Source organism: Felis catus, chromosome B3, assembly GCF_018350175.1.
Source record: "Felis catus isolate Fca126 chromosome B3, F.catus_Fca126_mat1.0, whole genome shotgun sequence".
Lineage (NCBI taxonomy): Eukaryota > Metazoa > Chordata > Mammalia > Carnivora > Felidae > Felis > Felis catus.
The window spans coordinates 109,041,916-109,062,221 of NC_058373.1; the positions used below are offsets into that span (position 1 = coordinate 109,041,916).

Below are 20,306 nucleotides of genomic sequence, written 5' to 3' on the forward strand. Positions count from 1 at the left end.
TGACTCCTTCTCAGTAAGTTCTGGAATCTATTCTTGACTCCTGGGAAAATCAATGGCAAATAAAAAGAGCCTCAAGTTTTGTGTAAGCCATTATGTTTTTCAAAGAACTTTCACTGCTATTATCTCATTTGATCTGGTCCCAACCTACTTTAGGCTACACAAAGAATAAAGTCTCCACTAGCAGAGGAAAGGAGGGAGGGAGGGGCTCCTGGCAACTCCACCAGCACAGAAGTGTCTTATTTGCTGCTCCTGTGCTGAAAGGCAGAACCCCTCCCTGCGCTCCCTCCTCTAAGACTACCTTTCAGAGGACTCAGTGGTGATTGCTGGATAACTTGCTCTAGTCCTCCCTTTTTTTCCATAGTCAGGCAGGGAGCCCCAGCAGTTTCAGGTCACCTGCAGGGTGTTTCTTCTCCTCCCCCTGCTTCAGGCCCAGTGACAAACTATAGGGAGCAGAAGACAGGCTATGTGTGCAGCAGTAAAAGAATAAGGACTGAAAATCTCTTCCCCTCTCTCCTTGCCCGTGTTGTTAAGAGTTGGGGGGAGGGTGTTAAGAATAGAGACCGTGGTGGTGCCTAGGTGGCTCAGACGTTAAGCATCAGGTCATGATCTCATGGTTTGTGAGTTCAAGTCCCACATCAGGTGAGTTCGCCCCGCTTCGGGTGAGCATGAGCCCCGCTTTGGGAGAACACAAACCCCACATCGTAAAAACATGAACCCACTTAGGGTGAGCCCTGCTTCTCTCACTCTCCCCCCTCCCCATCTCTTTCTCTGCCCCTCACTCACATGTGCCCAATCTCTCTCTCAAAAAAAAAAAAAAAAAAAGTGGAGGTCATGGAAATTTAAAGAAGGCGTGAGAGAGCTGAAATCCTTCCCTGTCTAATCCTGGATATTGTTCCTGGAATTCCTGCTAGGCAATAAATTAAATAGCTCAAATGTCATTAATATGAAGAATTTCAAGAGAATCGTGTTGGTTTTAAAACAGGATATTCACAGCTATGGGAGACAATCCAAAGGTCCACAATTTGGGTGCAGCTGAATTTGCTGCAACATCCTCTGTCATGGTCAGTGTGATCACCATATCATACAATGAAGCAATATCTGTTAATGGGTTGAATGACTCCCGGTGAGGAAATGTTAGCACTTCTCCACCCACCACTCACCAGACTGAACGTTGTTATTTGTAAACCGTGACCATAGACATTTATTTTCCCTTTTTATGGGAATAGTCCCAGTGGATTCTAAGAACCAAGAGGACTGTCCTCCCCAAAGACATGCACACACACACACACACACACACACACACACACACACACACACACAAAGACTTAAGGTTGGACACTAGAAGAGAGTAGAATCAGATGAGATGGAAAGCAGTGATTGATGCACCCACATGGGCCCACAGGAGAAAAGACACCCAGAAGTTCCAGTTTCTGTTCCTCACATAGTGATCTGGGGTGGTCTGCATCCAGCCAATCTTTTTTTTCAGTCTTCTTGACCTCTGACACAATTGTGCAGCTTTAGCCAGATACAACAAACTGATGATGTATTTAAATATGATTCTAAAACTTTAGGTGTACAGAGTATTGTGACTACATTATACTAAATAACAATCTTTTAAACATTTTTTTTAAACTTTATTTATTTTTGAGAGAGAGACAGAGCATGAGCGGGGGAGGGGCAGAGAGGGAGGAAGACACAGAATCCGAAGCAGGCTCCAGGCTCCAAGCTGTCAGCACAGAGCCCATTGCGGGGTTCGAACCCACCAACCATGAGACCATGACCTGAGCTGAAGTTGGACGCTTAACTGACTGAGCCACTCAGGGGCCCCCTAAATAACAATCTTAGTATCATATGGAGAGTACACTTTTTGTGAGATTCCGTTGTTTCAGGTTTTAAAAAAATGAAATAAAGGGCAAAGACCTTTATGTAAATAGCATAGTTGGACATACAGCTGTCCTTTCAGAAACACCCAGAGATGAGTCCAGCAACATCTTCAGTAGCAGTAGCTGAAATCCGTGTGTGTACACGTGTTGCTCTGTGGAAACCGCCTACAGCAATGTAATATAGAGGAAGAAACACTGGACCTGGAATCAAGACAACTGAATCTTAGTCCAGCTCCTCTACCAACTGTACATAGAATTTTGGAGAATCACTTACCCTCTCCAGTTCTTAGTTTCTTCATTTCTCAAAATAGGTGTGCTGCTGATTCATTTCCAAAGTCTCTGCCATCTGTAAAATGCCTGTCAGTTCTAGATTGTTCACACAGGGTACATCGTTATTTAATCCAGTTAAAGCACATTGTGCTAACTTGCTTAGATTAAAAAAAAAAAAGATGGATCCGAGCTGATATAGGGAAACTGGGTGTTCTCAGTGATCTTAAAGAAAACAAACCTTCCCTGATGGTTGGGAATAGAAGCATTTTGATGCAAGAATTCTTGACCAAAGGTTGGGGTCTCAAGCATCCATTTGCATCCATTCTGCATCACACTCTCAGGAGAGAATAGCCCATGGCACAGAAATGTCTGTCTCCTCCTCCTTTTAATGGTATTTGGCACTTGAGTGTTTACTTATCCAAATCTGTAATATGTTTTATCATGTTTGAAAGTTGGTATCTTTCTCAGTAGATGTATTATCACAGAATTTACAAGAAGGGATTGTAATTGATTGCTGTGTGTGTGTGTGTGTGTGTGTGTGTGTGTGTGTGTGTGTGTGTGTGTCTCTAAGGAAAGAAGAGGGGAAAAAAAGGCAAAACAGAGGTGTTAATTACCAATAATTTGTGTATTGATCCATTTAATTATGTGTGATCTTCATATTCCTGACTTCTTTATAAACAACAGCTCACTCTAGAATCTATCCTCTATAAATACACTTTCATATATGCATAACAAAGACAAAGTTTTATTTAGTTGTCCTCTAATCAAAATGCTATATTGCACAGAGAAACAATAGATATAAATAACTCTTCAGTGATGTCCAAAAATCCATCCCTTAAGCCTATGTTTCTTTAATTAGAAAAAATCTGCAGGCCTCATGTAACAGCCTTCCTATATTACGTATCTCGCTCTCGCCTTTTAATGCTTCAAGGGCTAGTGGCAAACTATGGATTTTCTAAAATATGGAAGCATTCAATTTTTCCATGGACATTCTAACCTTCTTAATTTCACAAACTGGGATAAACCCATAATATTAGGAAAATAATTATGTTTTTGATAAATTAAAAGAATTTAGAAATATAAAAAGAAATCCCAGTTTAAAATAAAAATTTCTTCAAAATTCTATCTAGTTTTTATCACTATCTTTAACAGAAAAGAGAAATCTTTTACTTTAAACAAATATACTGCAGGGGGTTACAATTTTAACTTCTGATGTGACACTAATTTTATTGCTTATAGCATTACAGTACAACTTATTACAGGAAAAATATTATAGATGTTTAAAATAATATTATCAAAGCTAATATATCAAAATTATTATCTCTGATTGCATTGCTTCATATTTTTGTAATGGAGAGCTTCTCATTTATTAAACCAAATTCAAAACAATTATTTTCAACAAAGACACAATTCAAACAAGTTCCATAAAATGCACATTTTATTCTGTATCATGAAAAAATATTCACATTTAAATAAAGTGTGAAAAAAAACCAAAATAATCCTCCCTGATGAAATACAGTTTATTGTGCTGAAACCCAGAATTCTTTTGGGTTAGAATCTTCCACCTGCCAATTCACTTTTTAAAATGATTATTTCTTGTGAACAAATTTTAAATAAAGTGATAATCATCACAAATCTCCCAGAAGCAATCAAATTTTGATCCCAAGTGTTCCAGAATTGACCCTAAAGTCAAAGTTAAAATATTTTCACACACTCTCTCAGCAATCAGGTAATAGGCCAACAGGACCTACAAAATTTCTATATTACACATTGCAATACCTTTCTTTAAGTAGAAAGAAATGATCTGCTAGGCATGGATTATATTTTTAAAAGAGCAAACAAGTACTACTTAGCATAATGATGTTAAAAATATCACATGAAGTTTTTGCATTGTTTTCTTGGCCAATACACGAATCAGTTGTCTCCAGTAAATTAACCCTTATAGGTAGAGGCATTTTTAATACCCCAACTCCCATCAATATGGTTGCAGTGGCAAAGACATTTATGAATTTTCAAAAATAATTTCCAATAGAAACATCAGTGTTATAGTAATTTGCATTATAACATATACAATGCTGCAACTGAAGTAAACAAAGTCACTAGAACATAGAATCAAAAGAAATCTATGGTTTTCAATATATCATAAGTATGTACATTTTGATTTGTGTTCTGTGAGTACCAACCAATTCTAAGAGTCTCTGCTTTTTCAATAAATTTCAGTGAATGTTTCAGGGTAGAAATGATGCTAAATTGGTTTCCAACTTCAATGTTGTAACAATCATATTGTTCCTCATATGAAATGCATGTTCTGTCTTGCTTTAACTGTGAATGGGTTCTAGGGTGGAAGATGTCCGTGCTGCCAACCAAAACAAGATGTAAGTGAATACTGTATTTATAACCTCTGAAAAAGAATCTCAAGAATCACATGAAAACCTTCCCACAGACATCAAAAAAACAATTCTTGCCACTATTTTTCTAAATATGAAATATATTAAGTAATCTTGATTTTAAATGAAACTACATTTGGCTTTTGTATGAACTGACAATGCATGCTTATGACATAGCATACCAATATTAAAGACTCAAGTCTATCAAACTTTCTTTGACATGGAATTCAAAATGAATCTATATTGTGATTTTGCATAGTTTGCTAGCTATTCTTCTTGTTTACTCATTCTTGGCCTCATCAGGAATAGTTCCCATCATACTCTGAAAAAAATTGAGGAGCCAATGAGGGATCCTTGACACCAAGAGCTCTGTGATCAACAATAATCTTTGTTGCTTTAGTCACAGAGTCCAATCTCCCGAATTCAGTAGAGGAGGAGAGGGTTCAGCTTCATGTTATCAAAGATGACTTAGCAGAGAAGGAGGACAAAATATTTGACAATGAATTACTTAAATTAGTTATTGTGAATACTAACTCTGGCTTATTCAGGCACAGTGTGGATATTTTGGCCTTGACTTGTCTGGTCATTCAACAGTCAGTGATTCTGCGTGAAGGAAAGAGTGGTCAGACTCTCTTGGCTTTATCCCATGACATATAGATTAACTATGCCAAGTGTTTATGAGACTGGGCTTCTAGGTCAGAACCAGAGGTAAACTTGGTTGGTAGGGGAGCCCTCAATTACATTTTTTTTAATGCCAAATATTTGATGAGCTTTCAAAATGCTTCCTAATGTTTCATTAAAATCTTAATAGTGGTTATAACAATGTGTTATCTAGATAGATAGATAGATAGATAGATAGATAGATAGATAGATAGATACTATTAAAAAGCATCACACGCACACAGAAAACCCATGATGAGGAAGCAACTACTAGCCCTACTTTTCTATTTCTTTTCCTCAGTTGTTCTCTGACCAAGTACCTTCATTCAGATGTAGTACAAGTCATGACCTCATTTAAATAATAATGCAGTGATAACATAAAAGTCAAGGATGAAAGTGAGCTAACTATAAAAGGCTTTGGATACTATCACTGGGGTCCTCTACAATTGTTATGAAACAAGTAAAATGGTCTTTTCCGTGGTTACCTCTAGCTCTGTTATCATCAAAGAGAAATAAGATGGTTTGAGCTAAGGATCCCCAGAATGTAATGCTGTAATACCTTGTTTCTTCTTATCTCAACACATTAGCTTCAAAAAAAAATCTCAGAAGGTAGGACAAATAAATCACCTTCAGAAAATTAACATTTTTTTTCATTAGAGAAAATTATTTATACTTTCTAAAGCAAATATACATACAAGAGGCCTATTAAACTTGGAAGTAATACAAATTGCCATTCTAAACAGAAATAGTTCATTTGGATAATGCATTTAATAGTGGTTTGGCCAAGAAGGCAACATCAGTATAATCAATAAAAAGATCTGCATAATCCACTTAAAACTTAGTGGATCAAAAAATAAATTTTAAAAATAAAATCTTTCTGGAGTTTCATCTAAATTCCAATATTAAAATGGAGAAAAAATAATAGAAAAAATCCTGAATGTCTCTTGCTTTCCTTGACTATCATGCATTACCTCTTTAGGTTAAAATTCACTTGGAAAAGAAAGTGTTAGTACCAGTGACCACAACTTGCCTCTTACTTGTTACTGCATTTGGCAATTTACCTTTACAGATGCCTTTCGATTGCTGAAGAAGTAAAGGAAAATTCCACTTGTGATGGGGCACCTTGTGCTTATAACAATTAGGACTTCAACCGCTGTCATTTACTTTGACCTACCATGAAAAATCAGATATTTACTTTTATGTTACAGAGTGACATTTCTGGAAGTTATTTTAATCTCAGGAGCCTTTAAAAGTACATGTCTTGGGGTGCCTGGGTGGCTCAGTCGGTTAAGCGGCCGACTTTGGCTCAGGTCATGATTTCATCATTTGTGGATTCGAGCCCCGTGTCGGGCTCTGCTGACAGCTCAGAGCCTGGAGCCTGCTTCGGATTCTGTGTCTCCCACTCTTTCTGCCCCTCCCCTGCTCACGCTCTGTCTCTCTGTCAATACTGAATAAAAGAGCTAGAAAAAAATTTAACAAAAAAATAAAAAATAAAATAAAAGTGCATGTCTTGAAAAGCTTGGAATTTGTGGTTGGACCAGATGGCCCTGTCAGTAGTCTATAAAATGAATTTTTCTCTCTAAAGTCTTCCTGCCTGTTTTAGAATTTCACCTTTATCACTTACTGGGGCCCCTGGGTGGCTCAGTCAGGTAAGCATCTGACTTCAGCTCAGGTCATGATCTCACAGTTTGTAAGTTTGAGCCCCGCATCAGGCTCTGTGCTGACAGCTCAGAGCCTGGAGCCTGCTTCGGATTCTGTGTTTCCCTCTCTCTCTGCCCCACCCCTGCTTGCACTCTGTCTCTCTCTGTCTCTTGAAAATGAATAAACATTAAGGAAATTAAAAAAAACTTTAAAAATAAAAAAGAATTTCACCTTTACCACTTAATAGCTAGGCTATCCTGACAAGTTCCTTATCTGTTACTTCTTAGGATTGTTGCAAAAATTAAATGTGAGATTCGAAATAAAATGTTTAGCACAGCATAAACAGGGAATGAACACTCAATAAATATGAGCCAAATCAACTTATATAACTTCTAAGCCTGAAGCTAAAGAAACAGATAGATTCTACTCAGTCTGCTCTCATCCTTTGCCTTTATCATTTTCCTGATTCCCAGTCCAAATCTCAATGGTCTTGACCTTCATGAAGCATGCAAACATACTCTCATCATGAAAATCAAGAGATAGAAAATCTCAAGTTAGGATACAGACTAACACTCTTACAACATCTGGCATATAATAGGAATTAAAAAATTCTGGGTCGGTTGAGCATCCAAGTCTTGATTTTGATTCAGGTCATGATCCAAATTCTAGCTCACGTCTCATTTCCCTACATCACATGACTCAAAATTTTAATTATAATGTAGGGCCAATTACAAATTTTAGTACTATCTAAATATGTCAACATAAATGTTTACCTATTTTCTCTTAATTTCTCAAACATTCTCAAACTTCACCGTGCCGTTTAATAAATTTAAATACTCTACAAAGAATGAATTAACTACCTTGCTCTATAGAAGAAGATGATTTGTTTGGTTCTGTGTGTTTGTGCATACCCTCAAGTGTTTTGAAGGACAAGAAAGACATGGTAATAAAACTCCATACTTTGTCACTGGCCTTTGGACTTGGATAGGAGATATTTTCTGCCCTCAGTGGATGGCTGAGAACCAATTATTTTACAGAAAATGCTTTGAAGATTAAACTCATTAGTAATACTGAACATTGACACTGTTTAACAACTTGATTTGTGTGATATAATTTTGTTAATAAAGAATGTTCATTTTTTTAGTGCTTCTCATCTTCGCATACGTTATGACCCCAAACAGATTTTCACTATAACTTTTGGAAATATTATATTACCACATGTGAGAATTATAAATTAAATTGTGATCATTATAAGTTAAATTCCTCCATCATGAAAACAAAGAACAAATTTATAATTATATAAATGTTTATCTTCATTATTTCCAATGTAGAAAAAGACCTAGGGTCAAAGAAGAAATTTTATTTTTAAGTCTGATTTTTTTTTAGTAGTTTTGGGGAGAAAAGTATCAAGAATGGAAAATAAGGGGCGCCTGGGTGGCGCAGTCGGTTAAGCGTCCAACTTCAGCCAGGTCACGATCTCGCGGTCCGTGAGTTTGAGCCCCACGTCAGGCTCTGGGCTGATGGCTCGGAGCCTGGAGCCTGTTTCCGATTCTGTGTCTCCCTCTCTCTCTGCCCCTCCCCCGTTCATGCTCTGTCTCTCTCTGTCCCAAAAATAAATAAACGTTGAAAAAAAAAAAAGAATGGAAAATAAAACCAGCAAAATACAGAGTAAGCATTTTATCCTAACATAAGAAAAGTATATTGGTTTGTAATCTTAAACATACTGAATAACTCACATTGCCAGGAAGAGAATCACTAGCCATGTCATTATTTTTATCATCTAAATCTCCAGTTCTAGAAAATTCTAAATGAGACAAGTTGGATAAGACCCAGGAGGTAAAACACTTGTAAATTTGTGGAAAAGTGAATAGATACCTTTGCAGAGAAAATAAAGAGGGCGGGGGGGGGGGGTGGTGATGGGCAAATGCCAAAGTATTACTAATATTAATTAAGCTTGTGAGTAATGATTGTGTGAAAATAAAGTTTAAGGAAAATATTTTTTTTAAATCTCAGTATTTTTTTAACATTTATTCATTTTTGAGAGTGAGAGAGAGCATGAGCAGGGGAGGGGCAGAGAGAGAGGGAGACACAGAATCAGAAGCAGGCTTCAGGCTCTGAGCTGTCAGCACAGAGCCTAATGCAGGGCTCTAAGTCATGAACTGGGAGATCATGACCTGAGCCGAAGTCAGACGCTCAACTGACTGAGCCACCCAGGCACCCCATTAAGGAAAATATTTTATTGAAGATCTAAATTTCACAGAAAAGACGTATGAAAAGCCCAAAAATGTGTCTCTTTTAATGAGAATAGGTCTGTAGCTTTCCTGTTAAAACTGTATTTTCCATAATTCATGTATGGGTACTAGAAACATCTCGTATAAGCACTGTTTTACTTAAGGATGAGAAAACCTGATATTAAAGGAGAATTTATGCAACACAGTATGTTTGAATTTATTACTTGCTCAAGTCCTAGGATTGCATTAGGTTTTATAATTCACATTATTTATTGTTTAAAGAGCTTTTGACATCCACATGTCTCCTTTTGCTTGTCTAGTGATGTGCCAGTGAGAAAAACAAGCTATAACTATAGGAAGGTGTAGGTTATAGTTTGGTTTCTGTTCAAATAACTCTCTTTTCCTCTTTATAGATTTGTTCCGGAGATGCAAGTGCAAATCCCATGAGCTTATGTAGCCTGGCACTACTAACCTATTTAAAACCTGACTCTGTTTTTGTTTGGATTGTGTAGTCCCACATACATCACCTCTTGGTTTGTCTTCCTGAACCAATAAGAACAACTTTTCTTATAATGTCAACTCAATCTATATCAACCCTCTAAAAAGATCATATATGTCGTTCCCATTTTGAAGAGTTTTTATTATCTGAGCTGCTAACAACATGTAAGTTGTAAGTACAAAGTTTACACCGAGAGAAAGTGTGTTGAAAATATTTATTTACATATGTGTAGAATACATATGTAATGCAACTGTGATTTGGAATGCCATGGGCCTATCACAGAGTGGATACAAATATAAGTGTTATCAACTATTTAGCAAATAAATAAAAAACATTAGAATGGATAGTAAAAAGTCATGGTTAATAATGAATGTTCCACATAAATCTCTTTTAATATTTCTTAAATATATTGGGCATTTATAATGAACCTTTCTTTAACTTGAGAAATTGTGTCTGCTTTCAAAAAAATGCCTAATTCCCATTTTGTTATAACAGTTTTTAAATTCTGGTGTAACAGAAAAATTAAAAAACCCTGTAAGAGATCTAAATGTCTCGGTGTGTAAGATGTTTCCCCTTTGTTACTATGTGCTCTTGGTATTTTCTTTACCCAAAGGGTCACCACCAATGGAGTGACTTCAGGCTTGAGTGTATTCTTTAGGATACAAGACTATCTTTGTAGAATGAACAAATGTTAACAAAATGAATCTCATTCTCAAAAATAAAATGTTTACATGTTATAAATGGATTCCTAGAGTTACCAATATTACTAATCATGTATTATAACTTTTTAAGTTAGAACACTAATTTAGGTCACAATAACATGAGTATTTTTAAGTGTAATTCAAATGATTTTCCTTTTTTTTTTTTTTGACCTTTTTTTTTCCAGTTCAAGATACACATTGAAAAATCAATTGGTCATTGGAAAGGATTCTTTTACAATTAAGAATTTCATTGTAAGAATATCTGCCCACGTGGAGCCATGTGTCTTAAGTAAGTCATGATTGTTTTTATACAAAACCGAAAGATGAACTGCTCTGTATCTTGAATACTCAACAATTTTTTTTTTTACTTTTTCTCACAAGAATGAGAATTTCTGCTGAGCACTATGATTAAATAGAATAAACAAAATCATAATATTTACATGTATTTTTCTCTTCTTTCTCTTTCTCTCTTCTCACAAGACATTCACTCCTTCCATGTTTATTTAATAGTTCTAAATTCCCAGATAATTCTCAAGTCTTTTGCTCACATGCCAATGACTGATAATTATTTAGCCATCAGTGTATTTCCCCACCGACTTCTGACAAGAGACACCTCTTCTAAACCCTAGAAAAAGATTTAGAGAGTCCACCTCAGCTGATCTTCTATGAAAGAAAGAAGCAATTAATAATTTATCTTAATGTGATTTTCGTTTGAGAGGAAGATGATTTGCCACCGACCTAACATCATCTTGATATAAGAACGGAGCAGTTCTTATCTTCATTTTATTATTTATTGGTGGGGAAATTGAAGCCCAGATACACCAGAGAACAGTTAATTGGCCTGAAGTTACACTACAATTGTGGCAAAGCTAGATTCAGAATCCAAGATGGAGCTCAGATACTAATCCTAGGATGTTTTCCAAAAGATTGTTCTTTCTTCTCTCCCTTGCCATCAAGACCGCAAGAGAAATATTCTTATATGTAACAAAATATGAAAACACAACATTCACATAATTATAAAATATCCATAAAGTTATCCATGTATGTTATGTACATTCTAGATAAATTGTCTCATTACCTACATAAAATTTTGGAAAAGAGACAGATAAAATAGCTTAAAAGATAAAAATTATACAAGATAGTAGAATTCATTAGGAATATGACACATAATTTCACCAGTACCAACCACTGCACACTTTTAAAAACAGTCACTGCTCTGAAGACTATTTTTTTTTAAGTTTTCTAAAAGAATTTAGTAATTTAAAATGGAACAGTAAATGGGCCAGATCTCAGGAGAACAAAATCTCCTTAAATTCATAGAAAGTTGTGATTTGCATTTGGGCTCCAATAGGATGAATTTGCAAAATGGCGTTTTTGTTAGTGGTCATAATTAATATTCTTGTTAGAGCTCTAGGAACTCCAGGAGTATATATTTGTTCTTAAAAGCGGCTTAAAATCCCAAATTTTCAAACTCTCTTGCTCTGGTCTACATACAGTTTTTTTCACTGAGCACATAGGACAATTGTACATATCTGTACAATGTAAGTACAGGTACCTGTACTTCATGTGAGATGAAACTGGTGTCATGATAAAAATCTTCCATTTTAACAATGAAGTATATGTCTCTCTTCGACATCTATGCCCAAACCATTCGAAGTACTATTTACGTCATTGTGGGACACTAGTAGCTTTGGTATTGTCATCTGCCTTTCGTGTGCCTATTTTCTTTTTATCATAAGCTCTTGTATCTACTAGACCATAGTGCAATAATATCCCAATACAGACTGACAAAACTTGTCCTTATGATGCACAGCTCACATTTCTATTTTTGTTTGGCTTTCGCTATTACATTACAACCACCTGTCCAGGGTACAGCATCTGATCTTATATATTATCATAGAAAAATACTGAAGGTATGTAAGTTGCTTTGAAAAATGTTTGGATTTTCAATACGTATCTATTTACTCCTATTAATACATTGTTCAGAAATATAATAATAAAAATTTTATTCTGGATGCACTGAAAGCATCTATACAGTGTAAGAATAAAACATGCAGTCATCTGGTCCCCCAAAAGAGAATCTCCTGTCTATGTGCTGGCTGAGGCAACACAGAACATGACTATGTCACGATTGCACTTATTAAAGCACGTGTTCACCCTTCATTCAAGTCTGAGTAAGTTCACCTGGTAAGAATTGCAGAATCTGGGAACCGAAAAGACTACTCTATATACAGTGTTTGCTGAACACATGCATTTCTGCTGGAAACAGCAGAGTGCATTCAGCACCTCATCATGTCATGCACATAGGGACAGAGGGGACTGGAGAAGAGTGCGTGATAACTGCACCATAAACAAGCAACTGACACATTTTAACCCTTTGTGACAACCTCGAATAGGTCAAAAGCACGTTTCTTTCCCACGGATACAAACAATAATATTGTTCGTCGACTGAGTCAATGGCAGAACACAGCAAATATTTGCACCACTAATAGGCAAAGGCATGGATTGCAGCTTCAAACTACCCTGCTGTTTTAGTCATTCTGATATAGTTTTACACCAGTGGTGATTTTTGAAGCACGTGGCTAAAGCTTGACCATTTCTGTACTTAGGTTATGCTTACTATTCATTCACCTCTAAAAGGTTAACCAGGCTTGTGTCGTACATGGTTAAATAGAACATTACCCTGCAATTCAATAAATGTCAGAGGTCAAGAAAAAGGACCCTCCTCGCCATGAAAGCAACTAAGTCTCAATTTCAAGGCTGATTCCTTTTACTGTGATTACCTCATTTTCTTGTGCCTGTGGCAGGTAGATGTCTTAGCATTGCCTGGAGACCTGCTCCCCTGCAAACTTCCATGATGAGTAATGGAAGTCGTGGGCACAGAGAAGGGGAAATGGAGCCCCTGGCACATCACATCTGTTCTGAGACTCCTGGATTAAAGAGGCACATCTTGTGGGCATGTGAAGAAGCTCTAATAGATATTCTAAAATATCCCTTGTTTTTACAAGTTACTTGGTTCTGCACTTCTCCGGTCTGATTGTGATAACCTGTCTTTCAGTTCTGGTGGTTTTGTTTGGGGATGCTGAGAGATCATTAGAAAAGCTCATAAAAATGGCAACAATAGGTCAAAATATCTCCTTTGATTTTGCTGTCATCTGGTGTATATTGTGAATGTATATGTACAGATGGTCCAATAATGTACAGATTCCTGGAATATATTTTCAACGTGATGCAAACAATAACTTCCCTGTTCCCACAATTAGATGTCATGCATGCACCAATTTAAAAGTATGCCTCTTTGATCAACTTCATAACATAGACTTTAGTCAAAAGAAAAAAATCTTCTGGGTTCTTACAAATGAACATCTATTTTATTCTCAATACATACCACTTAAGGGACTGGCTATACACAACTGTTTGTGACTTTTTTTTTTTTTAGTTGATAATAGGCACTTTCTAGGAAGAGGATTTATAACTCAAAAGACTCTGAAATTCAGTCTTTAGTAACCCCCTTTCATAAATGGATCTGCCTGAGCCACAGCAGTCTACTGTATCAACTCAGCAGGAGTCCTGCAGTAGAACTGTGTGCAAAAAAGCTTTAGAAAATTGTAACCAGAATAAAATTATAGAAAAGCAGTTATCTGAACTGAGCAACTTAACATCTACTTGTTAGTGTTTTTTTGTCACCATGTTTCATATGTTATCCCTATAAACATGAACAATTCTGTACCTGTTTCATCTTAAGTTACAGATATGCTACAAAATATTGTCTATCTGCTTACATTCTTTTTTTATTTTATGTCATTATAGTTAAAATTTTGATATGAGTACTTAGATGTGTTTTGTTTGTTTCTTTGCTAAGAGCCTTTCAACTTCACCTTTGAACAAGTTTTAGAAGTACAAATTTAGAACACTCATCACATTTGGAAAACCAGCATCGCTAACATGAATTGTTAAAAGGCCCCTTTTACCCTGTGGTGCAGTTTTTCTATAATAATATACACTATATTAATAGTTTCGTATTTATGGGGTTGGTAAAATCAGCTTACAAGATGGCAGCTGTTCTCCAAGACGGAGGGAGGAGGGATTTCCTTACATAAGCGTTAATGATTACTATCTAAGTATAGTGTTAAAAAAGGAGAGGTATAGTTGAGCAGAAATGCAATTCATGCACAAAACTCATAGCAATACGTTCTCAGCGTCCCCCACTGCTATCTGATTTAGGCAACAAAACAGTCATTTTGATGGAGCAGACACTGCCTGTTGGGGAAAATAACCTAACACTAAGTTACAGAAAAATATCCTATGAAAAGAGATTATAAAACGGTACCGACGGTCTAAAAGGGCGAACTCTCCCTTGGCATTAATCCAGAATTTTAACTTAACAGAACAGTGAGAAAATGACAGCTCGATATACTCAGCCTGAGATCAAATTTGTCATGGCAACATTGGCAGGTTGGACCCTGATTCTTCAAATATTACATTGCCTTGGTTAGCAAAAATCATACTTTTTTTGTATTAGAATAGAGATTATAAATAAATGTAAAGTGTGCATGCAGTCAACTGCATAATATACAAGCAATATCTATGTTTTAAATAATCATCTTCTTTGGCAGGCCAGAATCCAGCTGGACATGCAGTATTTACATATCAAAATCCATATGGTTTCATCATATTGAAAGCAAGTGAAAATATATATATGTATATACTGTATATACACATGTATGTATATAGATGTATATACTGTTTTTAATATATTAACAAATATATATGTATATATATTAAAAGTGGATTTCATCTTTGTCAGATTCAGGTGACTCAGGCCTTGAAACACTAAAAATATCCTGACATGGTATTTGGGAAGGTACTTGGAGTGGCATCTGGGATTTGGGAGAAGAGGTCTGGGGCGCGCTTTTTTCTGAGAGTATTTTTAAAATTTCTGCCACCTGCTTTTCCAGGGCAGTCATTCTGCAGCTTAGCAGCTGGATGTCCTCTTTGAGTTCATGTTTGACTTCCTGCAGTGTGGTTTGTAAGGCCTGCTCTGGGATGGGATAAAAGGGGTGCTTGGCATCAGCCTGAATAGGGCTGTGCTCCAGCGGACTTCGGGCCTCCCCGGCCTTATCCAAACGAAGGTCACTTTTTGTAATCCCACTGTCACAAGAATCTGTTTTCCTTAATGGGTTTTTGGTAACGCTGTTCTCTGAATCGCTGCCCTTGGGGTCCTCTGACAATAGCCCCATGGACTCCGCTTTCGTGACGTTATTCCAGTCTTCCTTTTTCTCCTCATGGGCGCCCATGTTATTCTTGAGTCGCAGCCATCCTTTCCCATTTCCGTTCTTCATCCTTATGGGGCTGTTGACTTTGAGACATTTGGGGTCAGCACCGCCGTTGGGCTTGAGTTCCATGGCGTCGCGGTTGTTTTGCTTGAGGGACTCACTGGTTTTCACGTAGGCCAGCGATGTCTGGATGGGTGTGATCTGTGACACGGTGACCACACTGGTGCCCGTGATGGAAGCTCCGTTCTGTAAGGAGCGGCTTTCTACCTGGAGCTGGTTGCGCTCGGGGTCGCTCTGTGTTGACCCCTGATTCCGCAGCTCCTTCTGTTGCTTGAACTTCTGGAAGAGCTTTCGGACGGGGTGGTCCACGGGAATGCTGAGGGTGACCTCATTCTTCTGCCGGAGGCGCTCCTCTTCCTCTTTCTTCACGTCACTGATTTTTCGGAAAATGATCTGTGGAGGGGGAGAGATGTTCAGAACATGATTATGAAGATAGACGAGCTTGCAGTTGCGTGCCAGGATGCTGGATGAACTTTCTTTTACTGAGGAAACCCTCCAACACAAGATAAGGTCATTTCTGAAGGGGAAAAAAAATACCCCAGTGCCATTTCTTTAACAGATGCGATACACTTAAGACTCAACATAGGAGCACTGACCAAGCTTACTTAGCTTATTTAGTCCTACTCCCTTGCATACGGAAGGGGGAATGTAATAGCTGAATAGAGATGCCTGCTGTTTAGTTTATACTCCCATTTAATAGAAAATAGGTAAATATATATGTTAGTCTATCATATGTGTGTATGCATACGCGTGTAAGGAACTATATTAAATTTCCTTACAATGCATCATTATTTTTTGTATGTTTCCTTTCATATGTGAATATATTCAAGACCATTTTTAATAACATCCTCTGCTTAGGGGGTCAAATTATGAGTTCTAGGCTATATAAAAGTACCAAAACATTAGTTTACTAGCATAGCACCTATGTGGGGTGAGAGGAGGGATTAAATTTATTTATGTGGCTCCAGAGGGCAGAACTAGGATCTGTAAGGAAAGTTCCTGAGAGACAAATACCAATTCAATACAGACTTCATTTCAAACTGCTATCTATTCACAGAATAAACTGCCTTGAACACTCGTGAACCTCAACACCACTAAAATATCCAAACAGAAGTAAGGATGTTGTCCATGTAATACTGTCACCGGTGGGAGATTGGACTCTTCAGATTTCAATATTCTTAAAGTTTGTTTTTCATTGTTAGTATTCATTTTTCCCTTATCATTATTACAACCTACATACAGGATCTTCTTACCTTTTGAAGTATTATAAACAATTTTAGCATAAAGTGTTTCTCCCACTCAGACTTCAGTTGGTTGCCTCAGACCTAAGTATCATTAACCTTTTTCTGTGCGCATTTCCAGAAGGTTTTTTTTTTTATTAAGTTTTTAAATTCCAGTATAGTTAATGTAAAATGTTCTGTTAGTTTCAGGTGTACAATGTAGTGACTTGGCAATTGTATACATTGCTCAGTCATCATGACTAGTGCCCTCCTTAATCCCCATCCCCTACCCACTTCCCCTTGGGAACTGTCTGTTTGTTCTCTGTAGTTAAAGTCGGTTTCTAGGTTCGTCTCTCTCTGTCTCTCTCTTTTCCTTTGTTTGTTTTGTTTCTTAAATTCCACATATGAGTGAAACCATATGGTATTTGTCTTTCTCTGACTGACTTATTTTGCTTTATACTCTCTAGCTCCATCCATGTTGTTGCAAATGGCAAGATTTCATGCTTTTTTTATGGCAGAATGATATTTTACTGTATAGATATATCACATCTTTATCCATTCATCAGTCGATGGACACTTGGGCTGCTTTCATAATTTGGCTATTGTAAATAATGCTGCAATAAACAGGGGTGCATGTATCCTTTGAATTAGTTTTTTTTGTATTTTGAGGTAAATTTTAAATATAGAATTAAATACATAGTTAATGTGCTATTTGATAGGTAACCACAAATAAGTTAGCATAAATTTCATTTAAAATGTCTTCCGAAAATAATACTGGGAAGAATGTGTAACTCCATCAAGAGAAGTAAAAATGGTCACCTGTAAGAAATTACCACTTATATTATCAGAATTAGAAGTGAATTTAATGAGTGTGAGATTTTTTGCTCAGGTTCCTTCCGAAGAACAAAATAACTGCAGATGAGGTCTGTAAGAAAAATCCAGAAGGGAGTTATAGTAGATACAGTGCTCTCAGAATCAGACAATTTTATGGGGCTGGCAAAATTACTTACCTCATCACCCTCTCTCATTAACTTATTGGTTAGATTAGAGATCTATGTGAAGTACACGGCATATAGTAGACACTCAAAATATTCTGGTTATATCCATTGAACTCTCATAAAATCCTGTATATTTGAAACCATTTCCATTACCACTTGAAGCTTCCAGAGTAACATACAAACATTGATTTATACTAGAAACCAATACTACTGATGGTCACTGTGAACAGAAAAGTCAGGGAGATAGAATTCTCTAAGAGCATACTTTCTAAATTGAAATTGATGCACTAGATACAGCTTATCAAGTGGTAATAATCTGTATTTTAAAGTAAATATTCTCTAAATTCAATAACTGTCTATAAAGACCAGTATATTTTTCCCTCTCTAGTGGCACATGAAATTGGGTCTTTTTGAATGATGTAATACTAATCTGAAAGCCTGACATCAAAGCTCTCGCAGTTTAATTGAAAGTTTTTCAAAGGGTTGACATATTTCTTATGCTCCCTAAGTAAACAGAGCTTATGCTGACCCTTCAAGATACTAACACTCTTTAGGATGAGATAGATCCAAACATGGAAACACAAATACCACATTCTGATTTCATCCCATTTCATTGAAAATGTGCTGAATTTCATTTCAGGAACTGACATGAGGGGACAAATGTGAATGACTGGCCACATCCTCCTTCCCACTCAACTCTGATCTTTTGGTTTGTTTTTATAAAGGTAATTCCTTAGCCTTTAGCCATAGCCTTCATGCAATGTAATAACTGAGAGTCACCTTCACATTTGCAATAAAAAGATCTACTTCAGACTCTCAACGAGGGAAGGGAGGTAAATCGCACATGAGGGTGTTAGATGAAATACAGGGCCTCCATGCAGTATTTGGGACACACTAATACTGAAAAGTCATACATCATTTATCTGAATGGGACATATTGACGTTTTAAAACATACTCATTGTTTACCTGAAATTTAAATTTAACTGCATGCCCTGTGCTTTTGTTTGCTGAATTCAGCAACGCTATTGATATGTAATAGACAAAAACATTACTATCTCTGTAGTGTCCATGTGTACTGCTGTGTGAAATTCACAGTTTTTAGAAATTACAATGAAATATTTGGTGTCCCTGGAACTGAGAATCTGGTGGCATCTTATTTGTTGGCTGTATGTTTTAAAATTTCAATATGATGGCTAATGATTGCTTACGATTATTGTGTGCTTAGCAAGTTTAGAATGCTTAGTGATTTAAGCCCATGTAAAACATCAACAAAATAAGCCTTTTGCAGCTTCCCTGACCACCAGCTGGCCCCTCCACACAAACCGAGGACAAAGTGTCTGGACTCCTACTGTTAATCTGAGAACAGAGACTCTAAATGCCAAACTACGTTGTACAAAGAGAGTCCTGTCACAGAGCCAGGCTGCTGGTCTGCATCAGGGGACAAATGAGATAGAACAAGGTTGTGGATTTTGCCACTATGAACATATAAAAGAAACTGAGAAAGAGAAAGAATAGAGGTTTGGGATATTAGCATCTGAAGTGCTGCACGTTGCACCTTTCCCTCCATCTCCCCCCCCCCCCCCCACTCCAGGGAGATAGGAGAGGACAAGGAACTAGACGTAGGCCCTTGAGCTTTAGGGGTACTTGGAAACATTGAGATAGGCCCTAACTTCTCTGCTGGAGTTTGCAGAGCAGCAGGACCCACACGTTCGCTCTCTGGAGCCAACCAACATGCTGGAAAAAAGCATACACCCTCTTTGTTTCTGCCCATACTTCTGTGTGCCTGGATGGGCATGGCTAGGATCCCGGTGGGCCCGGGAACTAGAGTAGGTAGACGACTGTTATCTCAGCCCCATGGAAGCCAGATGAGGTGAAGATACTCCATGAGGTGGGAGAAGTTACAGCACTCTGTAGAACACTTGCTGCCAGGACCTTTCAGACCATTAAATATGCCACACAATAAATAGTGCCCAGTAGTTGGGTGTGGCCAGCTGACAAGGCCAACGCTCTGAGGAGTGACCACAAGCCCGCCAGATCTCACAGACAAGCCCTGGGTGCTGAAGTGGAGCCCCCTACCCTTTGCATCAGGCCCACAGGCAATCATGAGCCCAGGGAAAGTAGAAACAGGTGCAGAAGGAAGGCTGGGAAGAGAGGGTCATGAGGAAATTTCTTACCCAAGCTACAGAATTTGAGCTGGAATCAAACTCAAAACAGTAATACTTGGATTTGATCAACTACTTAACCATAACCAGGCTTTTAAGCCAGAGGTAACTTTATTTTCCTTAAGTTTATTTCTTTATTTTGAGAGGGAGAGACAGAGACCACGAGTGGGGTAGGGGCAGAAGGAGAAGGAGTGAGGATTCCAAGCAGGAATTCTCTGATAGTGCAGAGAGAATGTCAGAGGGTCTAGAGACCGCGCTGTAGTGCAGAGCCTGACACAGGGCTTGAGCTCACCAACCGTGAGATCGTGACCTGAGCC

General features: G+C 37.4%; 1 protein-coding gene and 1 long non-coding RNA gene across 4 annotated transcripts in view; one reads left to right on the plus strand and one right to left on the minus strand.

Moving 5' to 3' along the window:
• The window catches only part of LOC109500871, a 119,417-nt gene extending 105,315 nt beyond the window's left edge, over positions 1 to 14,102 (plus strand). Inside the window, exon 4 of the long non-coding RNA XR_006599670.1 lies at positions 9,486 to 14,102. This is a non-coding gene — a long non-coding RNA (uncharacterized LOC109500871). The remainder of the gene's footprint in view (positions 1 to 9,485) is intronic.
• The window catches only part of KCNH5 (potassium voltage-gated channel subfamily H member 5), a 302,235-nt gene continuing 291,700 nt past the window's right edge, over positions 9,772 to 20,306 (minus strand). For all 3 annotated transcript variants that reach the window (XM_019833104.3, XM_045060029.1, XM_045060030.1), the window contains one exon: positions 9,772 to 16,001. In XM_019833104.3, the coding sequence (XP_019688663.2) occupies positions 15,054 to 16,001 (948 nt within the window). In that variant the 3' untranslated portion in view covers positions 9,772 to 15,053. The remainder of the gene's footprint in view (positions 16,002 to 20,306) is intronic.